This window comes from Panulirus ornatus, chromosome 37, assembly GCF_036320965.1.
Source record: "Panulirus ornatus isolate Po-2019 chromosome 37, ASM3632096v1, whole genome shotgun sequence".
NCBI classification, from domain to species: Eukaryota; Metazoa; Arthropoda; class Malacostraca; order Decapoda; family Palinuridae; genus Panulirus; species Panulirus ornatus.
In genome coordinates, this window is record NC_092260.1 from 14,665,340 (window position 1) to 14,690,792 (window position 25,453).

The 25,453-nt window shown below is 42.6% G+C and overlaps 1 protein-coding gene across 1 annotated transcript in view; it reads left to right on the forward strand.

Moving 5' to 3' along the window:
- LOC139760514 (uncharacterized) overlaps positions 1–25,453 on the forward strand; it is a 181,762-nt gene that overhangs the window by 145,936 nt on the left and 10,373 nt on the right. Inside the window, 5 exon segments of the mRNA XM_071683808.1 lie at positions 9,138–9,193; positions 17,309–17,356; positions 18,333–18,483; positions 19,021–19,226; positions 20,446–20,562. Coding sequence (XP_071539909.1) covers positions 9,138–9,193; positions 17,309–17,356; positions 18,333–18,483; positions 19,021–19,226; positions 20,446–20,562 — 578 coding nt within the window.

Consider the following 25,453-nt stretch of genomic DNA (forward strand, 5'->3'; position numbering starts at 1 on the left):
GGTTTTGCACTTTGTATGAAAAGATCACTTGGCATTATTATTATGTTTTCTTATAGCAAAAAGGGGGCGAAAATTTGGCCAACATCAGAAACACTTAGAGTAAGTGTGATTTTGTGTGTCTGTATTTTATTCCCCAAGTCAATAATCAGGTGATTAGTGGATTTGAACTAGAAATAAACAAACATGAAACCAGTCGTCCAACGTAAAATTACCAGAATTTCGTTCATGTCATCCCAGTGTTGGCGAATTATATCCCCGAGTCCGCTACTACGCCAACAGAACGTCATCTGGCAACAAGAGTTTCTGTTTGAGACGAGGTGATGGACGAGAGGACACGTAAGGTTGACTGAATTAGCACGACAGTGTAAACAAACCTTTCGACTATAAATGTTAATGTTTGTTTTTTGTTGTCCCTCCCTAACACAAAACCCCATTGTGGACAGAACACGGAAGACAGACATGGAACGTCTCCCATAATGCACTGTGATTTTAACGATCAGCCGTTTTCAGTAAACAAATTAACGCCCATCACACCATCATCACGGGTTTTGCATTTTACTATACAGATTTCCGTGTATATATATATATATATATATATATATATATATATATATATATATATATTGGAAAGGACCACAATTTTTCGCGTGATCAAGATATTCCTATGAGCCTACGGGGAAAATGGAACACGATAAATTCCCAAGTGCACTTTCGTGTAATAATCACATCATCAGGAGAGACACAAGAGAGAAGTATAAGTCAGTTGATATACATCGAAGAGACGAAGCTAGGACGCCATTTGGGACAATCGCATCTTTACCAAATAGCGTTCTAGCTTCGTCTCTTCGATGTATATCAACTAACTTTTATATCTCTCTCTTGTGTCTCCCCTGATGATGTGATTATTACACGAAAGTGCACTTGGGAACTTATCGTGTTTCATATTCTCCGTGGACTGATAGGAATATCTTGATCACGCGCAAAATTGTGATTCTTTCCAATATATATACATATATATATATATACTATACACACGGTGCAAAACGGAGCGAAGAGTCCAGAGATGGGTGTGTGCGATTTGAATTTAAATGGCTTTCAGCATGATGATCATTACCCTAGTGAGGACAACAACAAATCTGTGTAGCACGACGGGTATAACCCTTGGACATGATGAACTGGCCACTGGTTTACCCTTGAGGGTTAGATCAAAGGCCTTGAAGTGCCGGGGACATAGAGCGGGTGTGGTGGTGTTTTCTGTGGGTTGCTGGGTATGTGGATTTCAGCCTTAGAAACCTAATCGAGTCAAGACCTCAGGCCTACACTTTGTGTATGAGCCTCACTCTTGTTTGTATATAGTTTTACACTGTATGGATATTGAAGAACCATAATCAGAACGTAACCACATCACGTTCATTACTTATGCAATACTAATCATACCGGAAACCTCTTAAGTGGCTAATTATACATTAGAAAGCAACCACGTTTTTTTTGATATTTTCATCCAGATTATAACGATCTCTGCCGTAGACAGAATAGACAGTCGATAGCCATTAAATCTATCAGTACACATCACAAACAGCTTGGGTTGCGGTAGGACAAGACTACGGCCTTGCCAGGCATAATCTTGACGAATGTAACAACAACAACGTTGCTGCAAACGCGCGTCTTAAAACCTGACACCTTCATCTCGAAGGTGAAGTAACTGTTAGTTTTATGATAGCTAATTTGACGGATTCAGGCTCAGTGAACATAAAGTAGTCAATAATCGTGAGATTATATATATATATATATATATATATATATATATATATATATATATATATATATATATATATATATATATTTTTTTTTTTTTTTTTTTTTTTTTTTTTTTTTTTTATACTTTGTCGCTGTCTCCCGCGTTTGCGAGGTAGCGCAAGGAAACAGACGAAAGAAATGGCCCAACCCCCCCCCCCCCCCCCCATACACATGTACATACACACGTCCACACACGCAAATATACATACCTACACAGCTTTCCATGGTTTACCCCAGACGCTTCACATGCCTTGATTCACTCCACTGACAGCACGTCAACCCCTGTATACCACATCGCTCCAATTCACTCTATTCCTTGCCCTCCTTACACCCTCCTGCATGTTCAGGCCCCGATCACACAAAATCTTTTTCACTCCATCTTTCCACCTCCAATTTGGTCTCCCTCTTCTCCTCGTTCCCTCCACCTCCGACACATATATCCTCTTGGTCAATCTTTCCTCACTCATTCTCTCCATGTGACCAAACCATTTCAAAACACCCTCTTCTGCTCTCTCAACCACGCTCTTTTTATTTCCACACATCTCTCTTACCCTTACGTTACTTACTCGATCAAACCACCTCACACCACACATTGTCCTCAAACATCTCATTTCCAGCACATCCATCCTCCTGCGCACAACTCTATCCATAGCCCACGCCTCGCAACCATACAACATTGTTGGAACCACTATTCCTTCAAACATACCCATTTTTGCTTTCCGAGATACTGTTCTCGACTTCCACACATTTTTCAAGGCTCCCAAAATTTTCGCCCCCTCCCCCACCCTATGATCCACTTCCGCTTCCATGGTTCCATCCGCTGACAGATCCACTCCCAGATATCTAAAACACTTCACTTCCTCCAGTTTTTCTCCATTCAAACTCACCTCCCAATTGACTTGACCCTCAACCCTACTGTACCTAATAACCTTGCTCTTATTCACATTTACTCTTAACTTTCTTCTTCCACACACTTTACCAAACTCAGTCACCAGCTTCTGCAGTTTCTCACATGAATCAGCCACCAGCGCTGTATCATCAGCGAACAACAACTGACTCACTTCCCAAACTCTCTCATCCCCAACAGACTTCATACTTGCCCCTCTTTCCAGGACTCTTGCATTTACCTCCCTAACAACCCCATCCATAAACAAATTAAACAACCATGGAGACATCACACACCCCTGCCGCAAACCTACATTCACTGAGAACCAATCACTTTCCTCTCTTCCTACACGTACACATGCCTTACATCCTCGATAAAAACTTTTCACTGCTTCTAACAACTTGCGAGGTAGCGTTAAGAACAGAGGACTGGGCCTTTTTTGGAATATCCTCACCTGGCCCCCTCTGTTCCTTCTTTTGGGGGAAAAAAAAAAAACGAGAGGGGAGGATTTCCAGCCCCCCGCTCCCTCCCCTTTTAGTCGCCTTCTACGACACGCAGGGAATACGTGGGAAGTATTCTTAATCCCCATCCCCAGGGATAGAATATATATATATATATATATATATATATATATATATATATATATATATATATATATATATATATATATATATTGGAAAGGATCACAATTTTTCACGTGATCAAGATATTCCTGTGAGTCCACGGGGAAATTTAAGCACGAAAAGTTCCCAAGTGCACTTTCGTGTAATAATCACATCATCTTGTCTCCCCCCTGATGATGTGATTATTACACGAAAGTACACTTGGGAACTTTTCGTGTTTCATTTTCCCCGTGGACTCATAGGAATATATATATATATATATATATATATATATATATATATATATATATATATATATATATATATATATATATATATATATATTAACGGATTATGTAGGGACAGCTACTAGTTGACAGTCATTAAATCTAACGTATCATTTGATGGGTATATCACACACTTGATTACATTAGCGCTTCTGTGCAGGCTGAACTCTCAACGTTGCTATGATCCTAGTCTTGCAGTCGTCTGACCTTGTTACAATCTCTAGACGTCTTCCATGATTCACTTCATCATCATGAGCAATTTGTTCTGATGACGCCTGACTGGACCTATCCGCTTGCTTCAGACGCTTCTATTTGATAGCCTGATAATTCATTCACTAGCCTCTTAGATTGATATGCATATGTAGCTAAGGCATCAATTTTATACCCTTGGACACCTGTGTAGGAGGATGTGTAACGAATGGATGGGTGAGTGTGGCGCGGGTGAAGGGGGATTGTAGCTTGACTAGAGCTATGACAGCATGGCCTGGTTGGAAGGAATGTCAGAACTTTCTCCCAGACATTGTGGTTTCAAACATAAGGGAGCCAGTGTATACGTATACAGCGGGCAAGTGCTTCAGTTGGCGTATGTAACTAAAGCGTAGTCGTACATCTGAGTGTGTGTGCATGAAGGTATTTGTACAAACAAGCGTGTGCGGTACTGGCTGTGCACACCAGGCACGTTCTGAGGCCGTGGGCCCGCAGGAGCTGGTGGGTAGCCAACCACCGCTATTTTGACAGCTTCCCCTGTGTCCGCGGCCCGCGTCCCCACCACCTCGACCGTGGCCACAGCCTAGCTAGGCTCACGCACCCCTAGACCTGACGTTTCATGTCCTCAGCGTCACACTCTCACACAATACACGTAGGCCGAAGGTCCTTTTATAGTCTTTCATCTGTTTCGCATCAGGTGAAAGGCCAAGCCGTCATACCCAAGGGTAAGTTAGTGCCCGTCGTTTCAAGGATCGTACCGTTGTGGTGCTCAAGGGGCTAACATAGCGGGTATGCAAGTTTCAGCTGTACTTGTCGGATCGTGACCTCAAGGCTCTTCTTTGCCAACAGTAGTGTTCCCAGAAGGAATTCCTCGGTTAGACCACGAGCGCTAAGAGATAATGTGCATTTTGAGAAATGAAATGGCATGCTTTAGTGAGAGAGGTTCTTGACGGGTTTAGCTCGATACCCTGGTGGGGGTGAAAGTTGTTCTCGGATTGAAGTTGCCGTCCATACGTTAACTGCTAAGAAAAATGAAACACGATAACCCGAGTGCACTTTCGTGTATAATCACACCGTTAAGGGAGATACATGTCATTCTTGCATCTTCACTGGGCTTAACTGCAATATAATATATATATATATATATATATATATATATATATATATATATATATATATATATATATATATATATAGCATCGAATGTTGTGAATAACTTTTGTGTAATGTATGTGTCAGGACGCGTTTGCGTGTTGAAATTATGTTGATTTCACTGTGCCATCTGGAAAGACATATTCGATATCCCTTAAAGATGATTTATAAACAGAGTAGTCGATTGTAGATGATCAGACTGTACCTTGCATTAAGGAATGTAAGGCAGTGTTGGTAACGTGTATGTTACTGTATCTGGCGTAATGTTCATTGAGTGGTCGATAACTCGAATCTAACGCCTTGCAGTGTGTGTGTGTGTGTGTGTGTGTGTGTGTGTGTGGGAAAGCACAATCCGTGCTCTTGGCAACTGCCCAGGCAAGAACGAGTAAAAGTATGCTGGGATAAACCACAGCTCTTGGTTTTTTTAAATAGAATTCTCCTTCACAAATTTTCGTCTTTCTTGTACCCGAAAAGGATTTGTTTTTGCATAAAGAACAGTATATGAATGAATAAAGCTCTCATTGTTTAAAGGGAAATGGAGGGAATCGCTGATGTAAACATGTACCAAATTATTCTCTGAGAATGTTCGACCACACGAAAATTGTCAGCCAGAAGTAAAATTACTTTAAGGGTGAATTTTCAGCGTTCAGTTAAGCAGTAATTGACTTAAAAACAAGCGAATTGTTAGCAGTCTTTTTATCATTAGCAGTAGTATTATTACACGTGGATCAGTTCCTCAGAATGGCTATCCATTCTGAATTAACAAAATGAAATGACACTGAATAGTAATAAATGAAAGATCTTGTCCGGGCTGTGGCCGTCTTAGTTGTAGGGAGGGAGTGAGGGAGGACCTGTGGGAGAGGCCAGGCTTGACCGCTAGGTTGCAGTGCGAGATGTGGAGAGAGGCCAGGCCTGACCGCTAGGTTGCAGTGCGAGATGTGGGAGAGGCCAGGCTTGACCGCTAGGTTGCAGTGCGAGATGTGGGAGAGGCCAGGCCTAACCGCTAGGTTGCAGTGCGAGATGTGGGAGATGCCAGGCTTGACCGCTAGGTTGCAGTGCGAGATGTGGGAGAAGCCAGGCCTGACCGCTAGGTTGCATTGCGAGATGTGGGAGAGGCCAGGCCTAACCGCTAGGTTGCAGTGCGAGATGTGGGAGATGCCAGGCTTGACCGCTAGGTTGCAGTGCGAGATGTGGGAGAGGCCAGGCCTGACCGCTAGGTTGCAGTGCGAGATGTGGGAGATGCCAGGCTTGACCGCTAAGATGCAGTGAGAGATGTAGGAGATGCGAGGCCTGACCGCTAGGTTGCAGTGCGAGATGTGGGAGATGCCAGGCTTGACCGCTAGGTTGCAGTGCGAGATGTGGGAGAGGCCAGGCCTGACCGCTAGGTTGCAGTGCGAGATGTAAGTGTTGGATTGTGTAGGACATATACAGCTGTTTCTCCTGACGCAGATGATGAAAACGTTAACGCGAGAAAGAAATATACTTGAACTGTATGTACGTATACTTTTGGATTTAATGGCTGTCAACAACTGAAATTCAGATATATTAAGCCCATAAAAAGTGTTCTGAAAATATGTCAGAGCTTAAAGTAATGAGACGTTGAAATGCCAGTCTGGAAATAGAAAGAAAACGTCATTAGATTTTGGTAACATACAAATGTATCGTCAACGGCGGATCATAAGCGAAGGGAACTCGAATGTGTGTCGAACTTTCCTTTAACCTGTACAGTACCTCTGGTCAACCTGCCCAGTCGACTGTTTTTGTTACCACGAGAAATAATCACTCTACCGCAAGTGTTAATTGTCCGTTTTATTAAAAAGTCAGTGACAGGTGCCTGGCTCGTGTTCTAGTGTCTTAGCAGTATATCATAACACCTCTGGGATGTTACAATTTTTGAGAATGTGGTTGTATGTTGTTGCTCATTTTAAATGCTCTTACATTTCGTTGCCACTTGCGGAGCGTGGGAGAAAACTTATAATAAAACTCCCTCAACCAGAGGGCAACACAGCATTCGTAAGAGCCGTAGTGACAGCGTCAAGAACAGTAATCAGTAGCGAAGGTGGTAGACTTGATGTTGAGAGAATACCCTCTGGTGGCTAACTCGGGCAGTCACTGATAAAACGCCACGAGTTACATATTGCACAGACGGCTACATTGTAAATTCAGTGTGTTTTCATCAGGGCTTGGATCTCGATATCATCCGGCAGGTGACTTTCATCAGGACCGTGTGGGACAAGTTTTGATTTCAATGTCTGCAGAAAACGTTGGGGTCTTCGCTTGAGCACGACGATACGACCCAGCCAGCGTGGGTATGACGGCGTAACCTTGAACTTCGTCCTTGGTAATGAGAGGCCAGGCCATCACATTCAAGGATCATACCATTGTGGTCGAGTTGTACCTTCATATTTAATAGGCAGAGAGGATCTCACGACTGTTATAAGCCAGCAAGTTCAATGTAAACTTGACACGGAAACCAAAAGGTACCCTGTTTTCCCCAGAGCATTTGAATGACTTTCTCTGTTGTGATATCCATATAAGTCGACAACAGTGGCATGGTAAAACGTGATGGTGAGGTCTGACGCAGTATAGCATGAAACTGGTGCTTTCGACGATGTTAATGTACCTAGATATTGAGAAGTCTTCACTAACGTACCCGCGTAAGTTGTTATATATGATAACATGCAGAGCGAGGCCGGGGATCTGGCCTGTCGCCTGCTCTCTCTCTCTCTCTCTCTCTCTCTCTCTCTCTCTCTCTCTCTCTCTCTCTCTCTCTCTCTCTCTCTCTCTCTCTCTCTCAGGTACTATCTCAGTCACTGCTGAAGTGAACTGCCTGCCTGTGTCCCACTTACCAAGGCCGGGAACTTTAAAAGACATGCGTGTGGCTCCTGCTTCCCATGTTTTTTTTGTTTTTTTTTTTTTTGTGAAGACTAGCCACACGAGGACTGACGGTTATCCTGTCTCCTACCTTCCCTAAACAGTGAGGCAGTGAAATTCTCTTTCTTCTGACGTTTTTTCTTCTCTCTGACCTTTTCTCTTTTAAGAGTCAGGTTTACAAACATTTACAAACACCTGAGGAGCTTACGTTGATTTTTTCTCTAGACCTTTTTTTCAAACATTTCGTTCTTCCTTTCATCCGAGATATCCCCATTTGGGGCATGTTATAATCCAGGTTATGTCGACACGTATTAAGAAACGAAAAAAAAAAAGAGAAAAGGGACAAATATAAACCCCCTTCAGTTGCTTCTGGCATCAGTGTATGTCATAAAAAAAAATCTTCCGATAGTTCAAGATCAGAAAGCGTTTCCCCCACACTGTGAGGCCTACCACCATGTCTCATGGAGGCCACGGGCAGGGCCTTGCTGAGGGACAACTGGGTTCTCTGAGAGATCGACGTGTCACACCGTTTTTAATGTGTCCATCCTAGGACTACGCTGGCTTGGCGTTATGATCTCATTCTCGAGAGCGCTACACCATCCACGTGAAGAGGACGTAGATAGCGTCAGAATTATGGTGAAAGTGTGTTTAATGTTGACCATTCTTCACCGATAAACATAACGGATACTGAAGTTACATATGTGACTCGGAAAATATGTTACATATCATCGATGCATGTGATTGTGGTTTTATTTTAGAAATGTCTTTTATTTGTTCGCATTCTTTAAGTCCGAACGTATGAAAATATATTTCTTTCTTTAAATTCTTGATTGATACTCTGTCTCCTCGTCTGATATTTTCGATTCATATTACAGACTTTGTCACTCCAATAAAGACGTTGCTGTTATGTTCTCCGAGCGATTTTCTCGTTATTCATATGTGATTTTGAAATCTAGAGTTGTATGCTTTCGTATGGAGTCTGACTGAATGATCAGTTTGTAGTTCAAAAACACACATCCTACTTTGGTAATCGTGGGGACACCATAGTTGTCTCGTTATCCAGCTCGCCATATTACTTTTTTTTTTTCACAGTGGAAATGCATTGTAAACATTGATATTTCAAGTACAGGAGCGAGTTTACATCAGTTAGCGAATGGTGAATGTAGGAGGAGGAAGCGTGTGAACACTAGTTGGAAGGTTGAGAGTACATGTTTGGCGACCAAACCCCAGTCGTACATCTATTCTGATCTGGGTTTAGTCACACCAGAGAGGACGTCTCACGGGTTCGTGACCACGGATGAAATATCCCAACTAATCAATGTTTGTTTACAGGTGGCGGGTCTGGCACGGAGATGGCTGAGGACGAGCCCGCACCACGAACTCCTACGGTGAGTGTTCCTTCGCTCCGGTGTTGTATACAGTCTTGCTCCGACGAGCACTGTGGTCTTGCCCGCTCCACTCCACACACCCTCACCAGCACCCAGCCATACTCACTTGTCCGTCCCTGGCGTGTCAGAGCCACATCCTAACCCCCTCGTAGCGATGGTGTCATGGCGAAACGTGAACATCGTCTGTCTCCTCATTCCCGGCCGGTATCAGCACGGCAAACTGTCTCTGGTCACGCCCTCCTCAACTTTCGGCTCATGTACCCTCACTCCCTAACCCTCGTAACCCCGCCTGCTCACCGTAACCACCGTCTCCATAGCACTTATGCTTCACTAACCTCTGAACTTTCCCTTATAACTTGTATGTATGGATTCCGTTTTGTTTTACCATCAGTCAGTATCCCCTTGTGGACCCTCATGAGAAGGGTCGTCATATGAACTATATTTTCGAAGCCATTTGTGTTCCGGACATTTGCTGTAATGATTACGTTCCTTTATGATCAGTTGTCGATTACGATATAGTTCTGACGACCTCTTCTTCTAGAGGTAACTAACACCTGTAACCCAGATTTTGCTAATACTCTGACGATCGTCCTCAGGAGATGCACGACTGTTGACTTTTACTCAGTCCAAATGTCAGTCTCGGTTTCATCAGTTATGTCTCCCTCTACACTATGTTCTCTCACTGTAAGACTGGGTTAGCTCTGGAATCTGATGAAAGACCTGGAACAGTTTTGACAGGATAAAGCAGAGGCGCTTGTTGTGGTTCTTCCTCAGGCTCCTCTCTACTATCCTGGGTGAACGACGCCAAGTCTTTCATCTGACACGGCTTCAGATGTAAACCAGTCATGAGATATTACATGGAACTTGAAGTGTGTACGTCAAGGGCTATTTTCATGTTCAGTGTTTATATCTATCTGTTCACATTGTACATTATTACCCCCGTCATTAACCAAGTGGAACTTCAGTAATTTCCTCTTGTACCTCTTTCCTGTCATACATTATTTATTTTTCTGTTGCTTTTGTTTAGGTTAAAGCTCATCAAGCATATTTTTTTTTTAGTTATTTTATTAATTTGTGGTCATCAGACTGTGAATCATTCTTCAGTTTGAGTTGCTTAGTAATGTTTTGTTATACGTAACGTTTCATCAGGTAAATTTATTGCCAGTGACAACACCATGCCAGTGACAACCCACTTAAGTCATACACTACATTTTCAGATCGCTTAAAGGTACAACTGTATTAACAATATAATCGCACCTGTGAGAGCAATGTTTGAGGAAAAAGAGAAAGTCAGCAGTTGAAAGTACGCCCTCCCATTCCTATAGTAAAGGAGTTTGGGTAGGCGAACCTATCCTCACACTGCGGGAGGCTCGGTGCTGGCTGCCACACCACAGCTGTACACGGCCCTTCGTCCGCAGAACCACCATGACGAAGACCCAGAATAGCAGGAGCGGCTCACCAGGCCAGGGTAGTGAGTCACACGATGTCTGGCGGCCGCTCCCGTTGTCTGGGCACCGTAGGGTGGAGGCCAAGGAGTGTAGGTGGGACCTGGGTATGTACAGGTGTTGCTTACGAATTGCTGGGAACACCTGGGCAACACTGGTGGTGTCTCAAGACATCAGACTTCTCTGGGGACTTTTAAGGTGTTTAAGGTCTACTGGTGATGTATGGGAACCGCTGGTATTGTCTGGGGTCCACTGATGGTGGCTGTCTAGGGACCACTAGTGTTGCCTTTGGACCATAGATAGTGTCTGGGGATCGCTGGTGTTGTCTTTGGACCACTGGTAGTGTCAGAGGACCACTAATGGTGGCTCCGGACCACTAGTGGTGTCCAGTCTTTACTAGTGATGTCAGAGGACTACTGATGGTGTTAGGGAATCGCTGATGGTGTTAGGGTACCGCTGGTGGTGTCTGGGGACCACTGTTGGTGTCAGGGGACAACTGTTGGTGCCAGGGGACCACTGGTGGTGTCATGGGACTACTGTTGGTGTCAGGGGACCACTGGTGGTGTCAGGGGACTAATGTTGGTGTCTAGGGATCACTGGTAGTGGCTGGGGACCATTGGTGTTGTCAGAGGACCACAGATGGTGTTTGGGAACCACTGGTGATGTCAGGGGACCAGTGGTGGCGTCTGGAGACTATTAGTGATGACAAGGGAGCTCCAGTATTGTCTGGGACCGCTGGTAGTGACAGGAGGACCACTGGTGTGAGAGGTAGAGGGTGGTGGTCTTACACGTCATCTCTTGACTGATGCAAGTGAAGGTCATCATCGGTTTGGGCGCACGTCATTACATCACAGTAACTTTCGCTCTGCTCTCCAGCTGAAGACTAGTCTGGTTTGTGTCGTGAAACGACGCCTGTTGACCTACACAACAAGCACAGGGACTGATGCAGCGGGAGTGGGAGGGATTACATGGGAAGAAACACAGGAACGGGAGTCCTGAGAGAGGAGGGATGTGCTGGGTAAACAGATTTGTTGGGGCAGAATATTTAGACTTGCTAGAAACATGCCTTTTTGAGGGGAAGCAGTGTTATGGAGGGGAACAGGTGTGTGTTAGGAGGACATAGGTGTGCTGGGAGGCGACAAGCTTGGTGAGAGAGAGGACTGGGGTGCTGGAAGGGTACGGGTTTCCTTGGCGTGAACAGATGTGCTTCAAGAGGAGAGGTGTGGTGGTAGGTAACAGGTATCTCCGGTGAAACATGCATCCTGGGGTGTCACGAGAAAGTTGAGAGTGAACAGTTGCCCTGGGAACGAACGTGAACGCTGAACGTGAACAGATATTCCGGGAGTGGGCACGTGTGCTGGCTGAAACGCGTACGCCGGGAGTGAACAGGTATGCTGGCTGAAACACGTACGTCGGGAGTGGACAGGTGTGCTGGGTGAAACAGGTACGTCGGGAGTAGACAGGTATGCTGGCTGAAACACGTACGTCGGGAGTGGACAGGTGTGCTGGGTGAAACAGGTACGCCGGGAGTGAACAGGTATGCTGGCTGAAACACGTAGGTCGGGAGGGGACAGGTGTGCTGTGTTCAACAGGGACGTCGGGAGGGGACAGGTTTGCTGGCTGAAACAAGCACTTCGTGAGGGGACAGGTGTGCTGGGAGGAAGAGGAAGTGTAGGTGAGGCAGGACAGGTGAGTGGGTGGGCGTGACCTTGCGGATTTATTTATGTGTGGCTCAACGTAAGTTGTTTGTCAGCTCGCACAGCTCCGGGGGAGCCTCTCTCTCTCTCCAGTGTCAAGGAACCAGATTGGCCCACGAACATGAAAGTAAAAATCACCACTTACATCTGCACCGTGGTGGGCAGGGAGGCAGACTAGAGCGACCTGAAGCAAGAATACTTGTTCCTCTAATCTAATTTGCTAAGCGGCCAACCGCGCGTGTCGGGGAAGCGCCCCCCTCCAGCGGGATGACTGCGGCCGACGAGGCCATCTCCCGTGACACTGCGAACAACAACAACAACAACACCCGCCACTCACTCCCGGTGCTGCCATACTGCTCGCTCTCTCTCTCTCTCTCTCTCTCTCTCTCTCTCTCTCTCTCTCTCTCTCTCTCTCTCTCTCTCTCTCTCTCTCTCTTAAAAACTAAGTTAGAACTAGCACACACACACGTGCGCACTTGGGTTAGGCAGCGGTGTATATGTGTCTGTATACACAAATTGGGGTAGAGACATGGTATATATACAAACATAGCTGAGAGACAGGGCAACACTAGTTTAAAAACTCTCTTCTCGTAATACAGCATACAGATATGTAAACTGCATCACGGAAGAGAGTATTCGTTCAAGAGATGGGGGCCCCATGAGTGTAAAACCTCAAATAGGACAATTGATTACACTGTCCCAAGTTTATCTCCAAGTATTGACCATCATCTGGTGGGGAGCAGATTGGGAGAATCATTTTGCGACAGAAACTCAGGGATTGCCATGATAACCAGCCTCTTGCCAGAAACCCACATTAGAAGAGCTGTAAAGGAGTTAATCTTATCATTTTCCAGTGTCAGAATGGCCTTTAGATACAAGGATAACAGCATATGCTATATTTAATGTGAGTATGCACAGCAGTGAAGACACCCCACTTGAGAAGATACATAGATATGTTGGAGGAGGTCGAACGTTGGATGGGCAACAAGAGATTATACGATCCTGAAAACGAATTATCTCGACACAAGGACCGGTGCCAGGTCGAAAACCTTATGGCTCGACCCACAAAGACTGTACCTAAAGTAAGGAAGCTAAGCTACAGGGGGTAAAGTAGCAGCCATAGTTGGCCCACATTAGAAAATAGATGGAAAAAGGCAAGACATTATTACAACAATGAGATTCCTCATTCGATCTGTGCAGCACTCTGAAGTAGGGAGGAACTCTGGTGCAGGAGCACATAGCAAGAAACAAGCACAAGAACAGTCAGAGGGGATGTGAATACCACCACAATAATATTGTAGTGGGCGAATGGAACATGCTAAGTGAAGGTGTAGTGAACGAAGAGCGTCACAAAGTTAATGTATTAAAGAAAATAGAGACAAGTCCTCGTTAGTGTAGAACTCGGCTGCTCCTGTGTGTACAACGGATGATCGTATGTAAATACAACCCTCGCCTGATCAACGCTCTTCCTCCTGTTCTCCTCCGTCTATCCCTTCTTATCCCTCACCTCCCAACACTTCCTATACCTCGTGCTCTACCCCATCCCCTCTTGTACTTCAAGGCGCATCCCCTCCCATACCTCACTGCCCATCCCCTCCCATACCTCCGCCCATCCCCTCCCATACCTCCGCCCATCCCCTCCCATACCTCACCGCCCGTCCCCTCCCCTCCGCCAGATAGCCATCTATACCGCCACTTCCTCGTTCTTAGCCACTTGTCGTTCCTCCCGCCTTTATTGCCCAACTATGTTTAGCAGTCAGGGGCATCATGGTGCGAGCCCCCGAGGTTCCTCGGTGTCGGGCAGCATATTTGCTGGGTAATTATAGATTTATCTTCACGATTTTACCAGTTGACATTAAAAGAATCGCTTAACCTTGGTAGTAAATGCATTAGTTGGTGTTTTTCGGTTTACCTGTGACTCACAATCACCCGTGTTCAAAGGTTGTTTACTTGTGTCAAGAGTTGCCCAGGGGCCGAGTCTAGCGTGAGGCCCTTGTGTTGGGAGAGCCCGTGCAAGGCTGTAGCACACCGTCCGTCCGTCCGGCACAGTTTTGTTCGCTGGATAACTTGAGTTATAATGATCATATTGTAATGGTTTGCTACAGCGAGCGGGTAAATGCCTCTACCACGGATGAGTTCGAGAATGGGGGATATCACATAGTTGTTTTGGTCTGAAGAATTTTTTTTCTTATTTAAAAAACCAGGACTTTGGAAATTTACTCTTTGTTTACGCGTTGGCTTGAGTAATGATAATCGCATTTCAATAATCTTTCAAATCAGGCACTTATACCTGTAATTTAGATAAGTTTAAAAAATAAGTAATAGAATTTGGTATGAGTCATTGTGGAAAATATGCGTATATGTGGAAAATGTTTTCTGCCCACTTGGTAACGTAACTAGGCACCAAATTTGGCTTCATGTGATGATGTCCTCAACTTGTATGCACTGTATGACGGAGGAGTCTACATTTAAGCATGACAGTGTCTGAGGCAAACAGTATTTGGCTTCTTATAATCTAGGAAGCTAACTCGATGAAAGTTTTAACACATGCATTATGTTTTGAAGATAACTTGATGAAAGTTTTAACACATAATGCATTGTGATTTTGAAGATAACTTGATGAAAGTTTTAACACATCCATTGTGGTTTTGAAAACCACAATGCGGTTTTGAAGATAACTTGATGAAAGTTTGAACACATAATGCATTGTGGTTTTAATATGTTCTCTTTGTTTATGCGATGATTCGTTTTATACGTTATCTGATTTCGCAATGCCTGCCATGGCAATAGAATATTTAGCACTTCAGTTGCCGGGGAAGATAATGTCGGTCATTTACTGTCCTCCAAAACATTAGAATTTAATACTTCATTGAATATATAAAAGACAATAAACTTCCTTGTGTTGACGTGCCAGAACTAAATGTCATCATCAAACATGGAATCACTCTGATCTAGAACAAGCTATGAATCAACGTGGATTTCACCCAAGTGATTGCATAACTTGCTCACAGACGTGGTGGGATTATTGATCACACGTACATACGTGAGGCACGAGATACCATATCGTCTTCCAGTACTATCCTCACGTCACACCAGCGATATATACAGTCTCTCATCATTAAAGTTTGTATCCATCTAATCCATTTTTCTCGTATTTATTGTATGCAAGTATACAAATGAAAAGATGATGTACACGGTGTATATATATATATATATATATATATATATATAGAGAGAGAGAGAGAGAGAGAGAGAGAGAGAGAGAGAGAGAGAGAGATTATGATTTACCATTTAAACTATTGAAATTTGGTTACAGAATCGCCAGGACCAGCATCTTGTTGAGTTAGTTAGGATGGGGCAGCTGGGAGCAGGGAGATACATCGTGTATGTATATCTGCGCGCTGCACTCGTTCGCCTTGGGTTGCTGTGTGGGTTGGAAGGGTCGCCGGGTCTAAGCCTAGCGCGAACTTTTTTTTTTTTTCTTTTTGCGACATAAGACGGTCTGTTCTTAGATATATGGGCTTTTTTTGTATATATATTTTTTTTCCTTTTTTTTTTTTTTTAGTTATAGTCATTTTTGCTTTGGGGCCTATAAACTCTCAGGGTAATTAAGGCCATCATCAAGTTATAACTTGATGATTCTGAAACCGAGATCCCTTGACAGTTTTGTTTATTGGTGGGTTACTTAGCCTTAAGGCCTTTTAAAGTCAGGGTCATTAAGGCCGTCATCGTTAAGGTATAATCGCCAATCGAATAATTTTGAACACCTTAAGATGTTGTTCAAGATAACTTTAAGACCATGCACAATTTCATGAATAAAAAGGCCCTTGATTGTTGAGCAGTATTCGTTTTATAGTTGTCTTGTATTGATGGCCTTTTTTCGATGTTTCTACAATTTAACGATGTAGGTCAAAAGTTTATGTCAAGGATGCCAAGCAGCTACCGATAGATTCCTGAAACTTCGGGGAACAGAGTCTTTCTCACACGGCAAATGAAACCAGTGGAGTTACGGTATGCACGGCCATATAATGTGTTGATCATGACTTGTCTATTATATGTTTGTATTTGAAATAGATATAATTGATATATAGAAAAAAAAAACTTCATGATCGCTGCTGATATTAGTAATATTACCCGTACGTTAAGCGCTACTTAATGATATTACAGAAAAAGAAATGGCGAAAAAAGATATAAAAAAATGTAAAGGATTTTTACGTCGCCACAATGATGCACAAATCATGGGTACTTTTATCTGTGAAAGTTTTTTTTCCACAATGTGAACGAAATAAATTGGTGTCCCCTGCGACTGTATATCTGCTGCATTTTATGTCGAACGTTCGATAATATAAAGCTACTGATTCTCTGTTAGGCTGTAGGAGAGACTTTGCACAGGGTCAATCATCCAGCTAAGGTTACGTTTTACGAAGGAAGATACAGTGATGTACTTACATTAGAAAAGCCTAAAGACTTGCCCCCAAACGAGTTCATTGGCATAAACACCATACTTATTACCAACACATTCATTTTCATAACATATATAAGGCTTTACCATTAGAGCTTATTTTGACCCTCAGAAGTTTTACGTTCACCTCTTAATATTTCCACCACCACTTCTCCGTGTTGCAGTTACTCCCTCAAATATTCCTCCTACCTTAAAGACCCCGTAAGGGGAGTCTCATCCAGGACATGACTTGGCGTCACCTTGTACTTAGTGTATTGAAGTGTAGTTATTCCCCTTGAGTGTACTACCTCCCTGGTGTACTACCACTGGGTGTCCTTTTGTTTATTTATTTATTTGATTTATTTATAATTATTTGGGTGGGGCGGCGGTTTAGATATATCATGGGTGTGTTGCCCTCCAAGTGTAGCGTCACCCTGGTGTGTCTTGGCCTCCCGGGTGTACTGCCTGCCTGACCAGTATTGTCCGCCCTGTCTCTCTTCTCTTCATGTGTGGTTCATGTGTCTTCCTCTAGGCGCGCCGTCCGGCCTCCATGCCTCCGCTCAACGAAGCTGATGTCAAAGTAAGTAACCATCTGGAGGCAGTTCTACCATGCCTCTTGGGGTGAGGGCGGAATCCCCAGATCAGTATTTTCACTTTTTTTCCATTGTGTCAAGTCGAAGTATTGTTTTACCTTTGCCCCAAGTGGTGTTTTAAGAATTGTGCCTCAGCCTCTCAGAATGTAGAGAAGAAGCACCAGTAACGGTGTTGTAGAAGTAGTTCAGAATGCCGGTATGAACAGAACAGACGTAGAGTATTTCATATGAAGTATTTTTTTGATTAGTATTGTTTAATTTTTGTCTCATGTTTTGGTACAGAATTAATCCCCTGCCCAAATGAAATATATATATATATATATATATATATATATATATATATATATATATATATATATATATATATATATATACACAGAGGGGGAGAGAGAAAGGTTTTACCAGATCCTGCCTTACCGAGGTTACATCTGGCAAGGCTATATCGCTAGGAGTACGGTCTGGTCAAATAACTTCTCGCTCTAAAGGAGGCTACATTTCCCTGCAGCTGAAAGTGGCGCAGCCGTGGCTCTCTCTCTCTCTCTCTCTCTCTCTCTCTCTCTCTCTCTCTCTCTCTCTCTCTCTCTCTCTCTCTCTTATCTATCTATCTATCTATCTATATATATATATATATATATATATATATATATATATATATATATATATATATATATATATATATATATACACACACACACACACACACACACACACACACAAAGGAAGTATCTAAAATGCTTGGTAGATGAATTTTTATATAGATACTAAATTAACGAAGGGGGAAAAGATGGGTCGAGTAAATGAAGGTCAGTCAACGTAAATCATTGTACGTTTGGCAGTACAGTTACTGCCAATTTGACCAGCACGCTCGTGATTTGATACTTCAAGGCAGTAGAAGAGATTTGGACTAGTTCCCCATACCCTCTCCTGCCGAACACCTTCATCACGTCCATTCCCTTCCCACAGAAACCTGCCATGAAGCTGCTGATGAACCCCAAGGGCGTGCAGGACTTCCACGCCGTACAAGAACACTACCAGGCCCTCCTGAACGCCGCGCCTCCCAGCCCAGAGGTCGGAAAGATCGTCTCAGAAGCCATTGAGAGTCCTACAGGCAAAGGTCAGTATATGTATATATATATATATATATATATATATATATATATATATATATATATATATATATATATATATATATCCTCCCTGGGGATAGGGGAGAAAGAATACTTCCCACGTATTCCCTGCGTGTCGTAGAAGGCGACTAAAAGGGAAGGGAGCGGGGGGGCTGGAAATCCTCCCCTCTTTTTTTTTTTTTTTCCAAAAGAAGGAACAGAGAAGGGGGCCAGGTGAGGATATTCCCTCAAAGGCCCAGTCCTCTGTTCTTAACGCTACCTCGCTAATGCGGCAAATGGCGAATAGTATGAAAGAAAGAAAAAAGATATATATATATATATATATATATATATATATATATATATATATATATATATATATATTCCTATGGGTGTGTGTGTGTGTTTGTCGCTGTCTTTAGCTTTTTACATGGTGAACGATGAGTATAGAAAAGATGGGATTTTTGTTTTCAATTTTCTTTTATATTTTTGTAGGCGTTGTTAACCAGTAATGCCGTGTTCAGGACAACTTTGGTTCCACACAGGGGCGGAACTTTTCGCCAAGCGGAAGAAGCGGATGGACAAATTCATTGTGGACGAGACGACGGTGCAGAAGGCGCAGCAGCAGACCAGCACAGTGACCCAGCAGTCAGTCAGCAGCACCTCCAGCTTCAGCAGCAGCAGCACCAGCAGTTTCAGCACCAAGAAGCAGGCGGAGCTTGAGCGGAATAAGCAGCAGGAGCAGATCATGGTAAGCTGTGGGACCAGTGGATAGGGACGAGGCTATTGCACATTGCCCATGGAAAAGTGTTATGGTAGGATAGAAAACGGGAAGTGGATGGTAGTCGGGACTGCTGATAGCTCAGTGGAATAGCGAGGAGGAATCAAAGTATTTAGTAACACTTTGGCATATTAATGTCCTTTTTTTTGCACTCTGGAAGTACTGGAGCCAACATCAGAGAGTTAAGGCAGGAGTGACGTAACTCTCACACACACACACACAGTAAACTCTTAGTCAGATGCAAGTTGCTGTGTTTTACAGACTAGCGCTACCTCGCATTTTTAATCATACCCCGTGTACCAGTTTAGGTCAACTCGCTCGCTGGTGTTCGCTCCCTTGCTCTCCACGACTCAGTAGCAGCTATAAGAACACACAGGTTCACTAGACAACCTTGCATGGTGTTCTGATGTATCTTGCTGACGGCAGGACGCTTGGGAGTAGAGAAGTCAGGTGGGAACTTACGTAGAGGTTAAGGTAGTTTGTATGCTGCTGTTGACGTGTGTGTGTGTTTATATGTCTGTGTGCGCGCGCTACGTCGTCTGCATGGACACTCGGGATGGAACTTTATGTCTGTAATTATGTACCAGGAAGTATTTGCGAAGTGTATGGAATGCAGCGTGGAGTTGACTGTGTGATGAATTTGGTATGGGTTGTGTGGCCGTGTGATGTAGATGGCCTGATTGATGTGGCCATATGATTTAAGAGGGTTCTGGTTGATGTCGTCATGTGATAGAGAGGATCAAGGGGAAGTGCTTATGGGATAGGAATGGTTCTGGGTGATGTAGTAATGTGATGGAGATGGTCTGAGTGAATTCTGGACTGAATGGTCTGGGTAATGAGGCCATGTAATGGATATGGTGTGTGTGACGTGGCCATGTGATGGAGATGGTCTGGGTGATGTGGTAATGTGATGTAACCATGCGATGGAGATGGTCAGGTGCTACGCTCATGTGATAGAGATGGTGTGCAAGATGTGGCCATGTGATGGAGATGGTCTGGACGGAGGTATGATTGTATGTGAACATGTGATGGACGTGGGTGGCGTGGACAGAAACTGTGTGGGAAAGAACACCTGATGGAGGGGTGAGGGTGGACCTTATGTGGTGAGGAGGACGTCTGTCGTGGTGGTGGTGGTGGTGGTCTGTGGTGGATGATCAGTGAGACTGGAACCGGTGCCGTGGCTCTACAGGAACAGTTCCTGAGGAACCGTGAGACCAGCGTCACCATGATCAAGTCGCCGTGGGAGGCCGCCTTGGAGACGGGATGTGCCGCCGACGCCTTCGAAGATAAGAGACAGAGGATACAGGTACTGCAAGCACAGAGGCAAACATCTTAACAATTGCAAGCATGTGCACGCCTGTCCACCCGCATGCATGCAAACGCGCGCACACACACACACACACACACACAACACAGGCAAACATACGCGTTCAGTCACTTACTCTTTAACCTACTCACATAAACACACTCTATATTGCAGTGGTTAGCGTCGCAACCCACCTGTCTCACTGGTTTGGGCCCGAGTCCTGGACAGAGAGTAGCTGGCTTACAGCCAACGCAGCTGTTCTGCTTACCTTTACTGACCAACTCCTGTGGAGTTTGTCATTACATGGGTACTTCGTGCAAGCTGGATATATATATATATATATATATATATATATATATATATATATATATATATATATATATATATATATATATATATATAGCTGATAACCACGAGTAAAAATGAAACACGATAAGTCCGGATGTTTCATTTTTTCTCGTCTTTATCAGTAAATACTCGATCACGGGCATTATTGTGACCTACTGCATATATATATATATATATATATATATATATATATATATATATATATATATATATATATATATATATATATATATATATATATATATATATATATATATATATATATGCTAGTAACCAAAAGGGAAATCAAACCCGAAGATTCAAGAGCTTTCGTGGTAGTTCCTGAAGGATTTAGATTATCGCGAAAGAGCTCGAGTCATGGTGTTTCATTTTACTTATGGCTACCAACATATCTGTGAATCATGTGTTCTTTTGTGATTTATCCACACACACACACACACACACACACACACACACACACACACATATATATATATATATATATATATATATATATATATATATATATATATATATATATATATATATAACACATACAGTACCTGTAGCGCTCATCACCGCTTCAGACCTGCTGTGATGCTGTCTACGTCTCGCCTGCGCCACTTGCCACATCCTGTATGTACGGTTCTTGGTAGTAGGAAGCAAAATTAAACAATTAATCATTTTCTTGATCCATGGTATTATTGTGAATATTAAGAAAAGAAAAGGCTTTGTATTAATCTCTTTTCTTTCCAGGTTGTTTTTAAGATTATAATTATTATTTCTAACATACACTAATTGATAGAGGAATTTTGATAACTTGTAACATCATTTTGGTAATCAAAACATGTCTTGGTGTTTGTTTTAGCTTATCTCTATTTTTCTGGTCTGTAGAGGATTTTTTTGCGAAAAGAAAAATGTATTCTTATAATCCTGAAGTGTTTAGAAAAGTCTTTTCACCTGCCGCGGATGAGATTAACTAAATGAATAAACATGTGTATATATTTTTATAATGGTGTCGACCGAGCAGTACCCATTTTAAGTGCTGCGCCATTTAAAGCTCTGTGACTATGTAAACTGAAGTATAGGATGAGTCATGCTCATTGGTAGTATATAGTCACTGTCTTTAAAAGAAAACATAAAAACTTTACATGTGTTTCCAACTCACTTTGAACCCAGCTGTTAACTTTGATGGCACACTTTGAACCTTGTAGATAACTTTTTATGGTTTTGAACCCTGTAGTTGATATTATTGACACTTTGAACCCTGTAGTTAATTTTTTCATGACACTTTGAACCCTGTTGTAAACTTTTTGATGACACTTTGAACTTTGTTAACTTTTGATGACAATTGAACCCTGTTAACTTTTGATAACACACTTTGAGCCCTTTTGTTAACTTTTGATGACAAACTTTGAACCCTGCTGTTAATTGATTTTATCCGAAAATTAGTCTGTTTAGATAAGGGAATCAAAAATTAATGTGGTGATTTAGAGGGGAAACATATCAGAGCAGGACCTAGATATTATTTTTGAAGTGTAAGGAGTGGAAGAAAGGTATATGTGAGCGAAATGTCACGCACTAGACTAGGTTAGATTACAGTGCAGGTTCGAACGTAATAATAGTAGTTGTCACTTGTTCTATCATATTGAGTTTTGGGACCAACAAGGAAGGTTTTACTTAATCTTTCACCATCCGTATGTTTTTTGATCACCCTCCTTATTTTTTCTTGTAAGGTATAGATTATTTTTAATTTGTGATATAGTAAAATACGGTCAAGGTGATATGGTGAAGAGTTTAGGTAAAAAGAAAAGTTTTAGATGCGTAATATCATATCAAACTGGGATCTTATTTATATTGGGAATTTTTCTCATGAAAAAGAGACTGGCTTCACGATTTCAAATAACGAAACCAAAGGCAAATTCAAAATGAGAGGTAAAACTCGTACATATTTCAAGTACTAATTGTAATCCTGATTATGTATTTCATGATCTTATTTATAACTTCACTGGCATTATATTACATATTCGATTTCATAATGGAACAGCAGTGATTTTTTTTTCTACTGCAACCAGGATCATCCGTGTGTTGGCACAGAATCCTTAATGATAAACAAGTGACTACTATGACTGCCACAAGATTATAAGTACAACACAGCAGTACTACTGCTGTTATTTCTGTTAACCCTCAACTAATCCTTTGCTCTTAATACCTACAACTCCTCAACCTGCTTTAACACTAACGTAAACATCATCTAACCGTTTCAACGTACATACTTGGGACATACTTCGGCCGCCGCCATGTTGGCTGCTTTAGAGAAGTACATGGAATGTGCACCTGTTCTACACTACTGTTACAGGATTTTCGTGTAGCAGAAGAGTCTCAGCCAGCGCTGCACGGGCTTGCAAGACCTTTATGGTCGAGGACCATACATGCGGTGAGGGAGGGGTGTGTGGTCTTAAGAATATCATGAACACTCAAAACAGGTGTCCAAGTTTTTTTTTTTTCTCTCTGATCGGTGGTTCCAAAAGGACATAGGTCGAACCTTAATGACCCTGACAGTCGACAAGTTTTTCCGATTGGTGGTTTCAAGAAGGCATTATCGACCTTAATGACCCCGGCAATCAATAGGCCTGTCCGACTAGTCTTTATGTTCTAGACAGATAACGAGACATTCCATCAGCCAGCCGATTACGATTATATTATGATTCATAAAGATTTAGATATTCCTAAACTCTTTAGCAGCTGTGTTATTGTTTGCATTGACCAGCATACAAAGTCAGGCGTCCGTTGATATGTGTAAAATCATAAACCATGCTCTTGATATCTGCTCCGCTCCAATATTATCTTTCGTTTGTTGAGTTTGAACTTAGCACGGGTTGCGTAGCAGTGGGTGTACTGGTGTGTCTTCCTATGTAGCCCGTCTCTGGTCCTCATTTCTTAAGGATTTTGGTAAAACTTTTGTCGTTACCTTTGATATTTCCAGACATTTAACGGTGTGGCATAATTACTTGCTTTCTAGACTTCCCTCACAAGGCCTTTTTTGGTTCTTTCAGTTCCCGGATGCATAGCTTCATCTCCGGCCATTCCATTGCAACAGTCTTTGATTGAGTGACTTTTTTTTTTTATCTTATCAAAAGTGGTATCCCTCAGGGTTCTGTCTTGTCGCCCACTTTCATTTCTTCGTAATTGATCGTCTTCCCTCTGTCCATATTCATGCTGAGGATTCCACTCAAAGCTTCTCTTGTGAGCAACCATTCCTTATCCACATGGTCTTTATTCGTTTTAATTTTGAGTATTGCACACATATCTGGAGTTGTTCCTCGTCTGGCTCTCTGTTACCCAGAGTGGAATCAAAGACTTTCCGTCTCATTGTCATCTATGCCTCACCTCTCTTCATCCATCCCTCTCTTTGTTGCTGCCGTCCTTCTGTTCTATGCATAAAGATTTGATGTCTCGTGAACTGTCTGCATGTTTCCCTATCACCAAGGCTGAGTGAGACCCAAAGCACGCGTTTGGCTGCTGCTTCCTTAAGTTCCTGTCTGAAGGCGGACCGCTCGAGGATTGACCGTTATGATACTTCGTTTTCTTCAAACGATTATACTTCTGAAGTCTCTTCTCCCTTTGGCTTTTCCTGTAACCTTTCGGGCTTTTAAGAGTCGGGTCTACAAGCATCTACAGAGCCCTGATTAATATCATAATTCTTTTTCTTCGTAAACTCGAGACAGCCTTGACTGAAGTGTCATTTTAAAAAGAGGAGAAAAAGAGGCCATAAGAAAATCTATCAGTCACGTGTGTATTGTTAGATTTATCTCTTTTTCTCTATCGGTTATTGATTACTAGATGGTTAAGCACAGAATGATTAATAAGACCTCCATTGCTCGACCTTGTTCTAATGCTTGATGCTTCATGTCAAGGGATGGACTTCCTCCACTTGGTCGTCTGGCTCAGACCTTTAACAAACATATGAGCCACTTGATAACTCTCGCATGGATGGTCACCCATTTCAACAGGGTCTGGCAGCGGAGGTTTGACTCGTGCGTTAACCACTCTGGCGTAGCGATTATCTAACAATCATTACAATTTTCATCTCCGAGCTTAAGATGTAGACATCAGACATACTGTACAGTGATTTCATGTATGATATTCAGCTATATTTGTATATACTGATGACCGTATTCTCTTTTTCAAAACATCATGATGCAAGATCTCGCTGCCACATGCACTTATGGATATATTCATAATATTTTGACGTAAATGGACTCTAAATTGTCTGCATTTTACATTCAAATTGTTAATTATTTTGTGGTTATTAAGATTTCATATTGTAATTATGATTATTTTTGCTACTTATGTTTTCATTATCATGATAACGCAACACATTCCATATTTCAGGCCAAAATAGGCAAGCCTGTGGCAAATGGTAAACCGGAGGTAATACAGTACAGTATTGTGGCCTGTAGATTCCAGTGCAAATCCGAGTTGCGCTTGCTAGTGCCAGTAGACATGCCATTGTATGAATAGCAAATAGTTATAGCTACCATATATATATATATATATATAT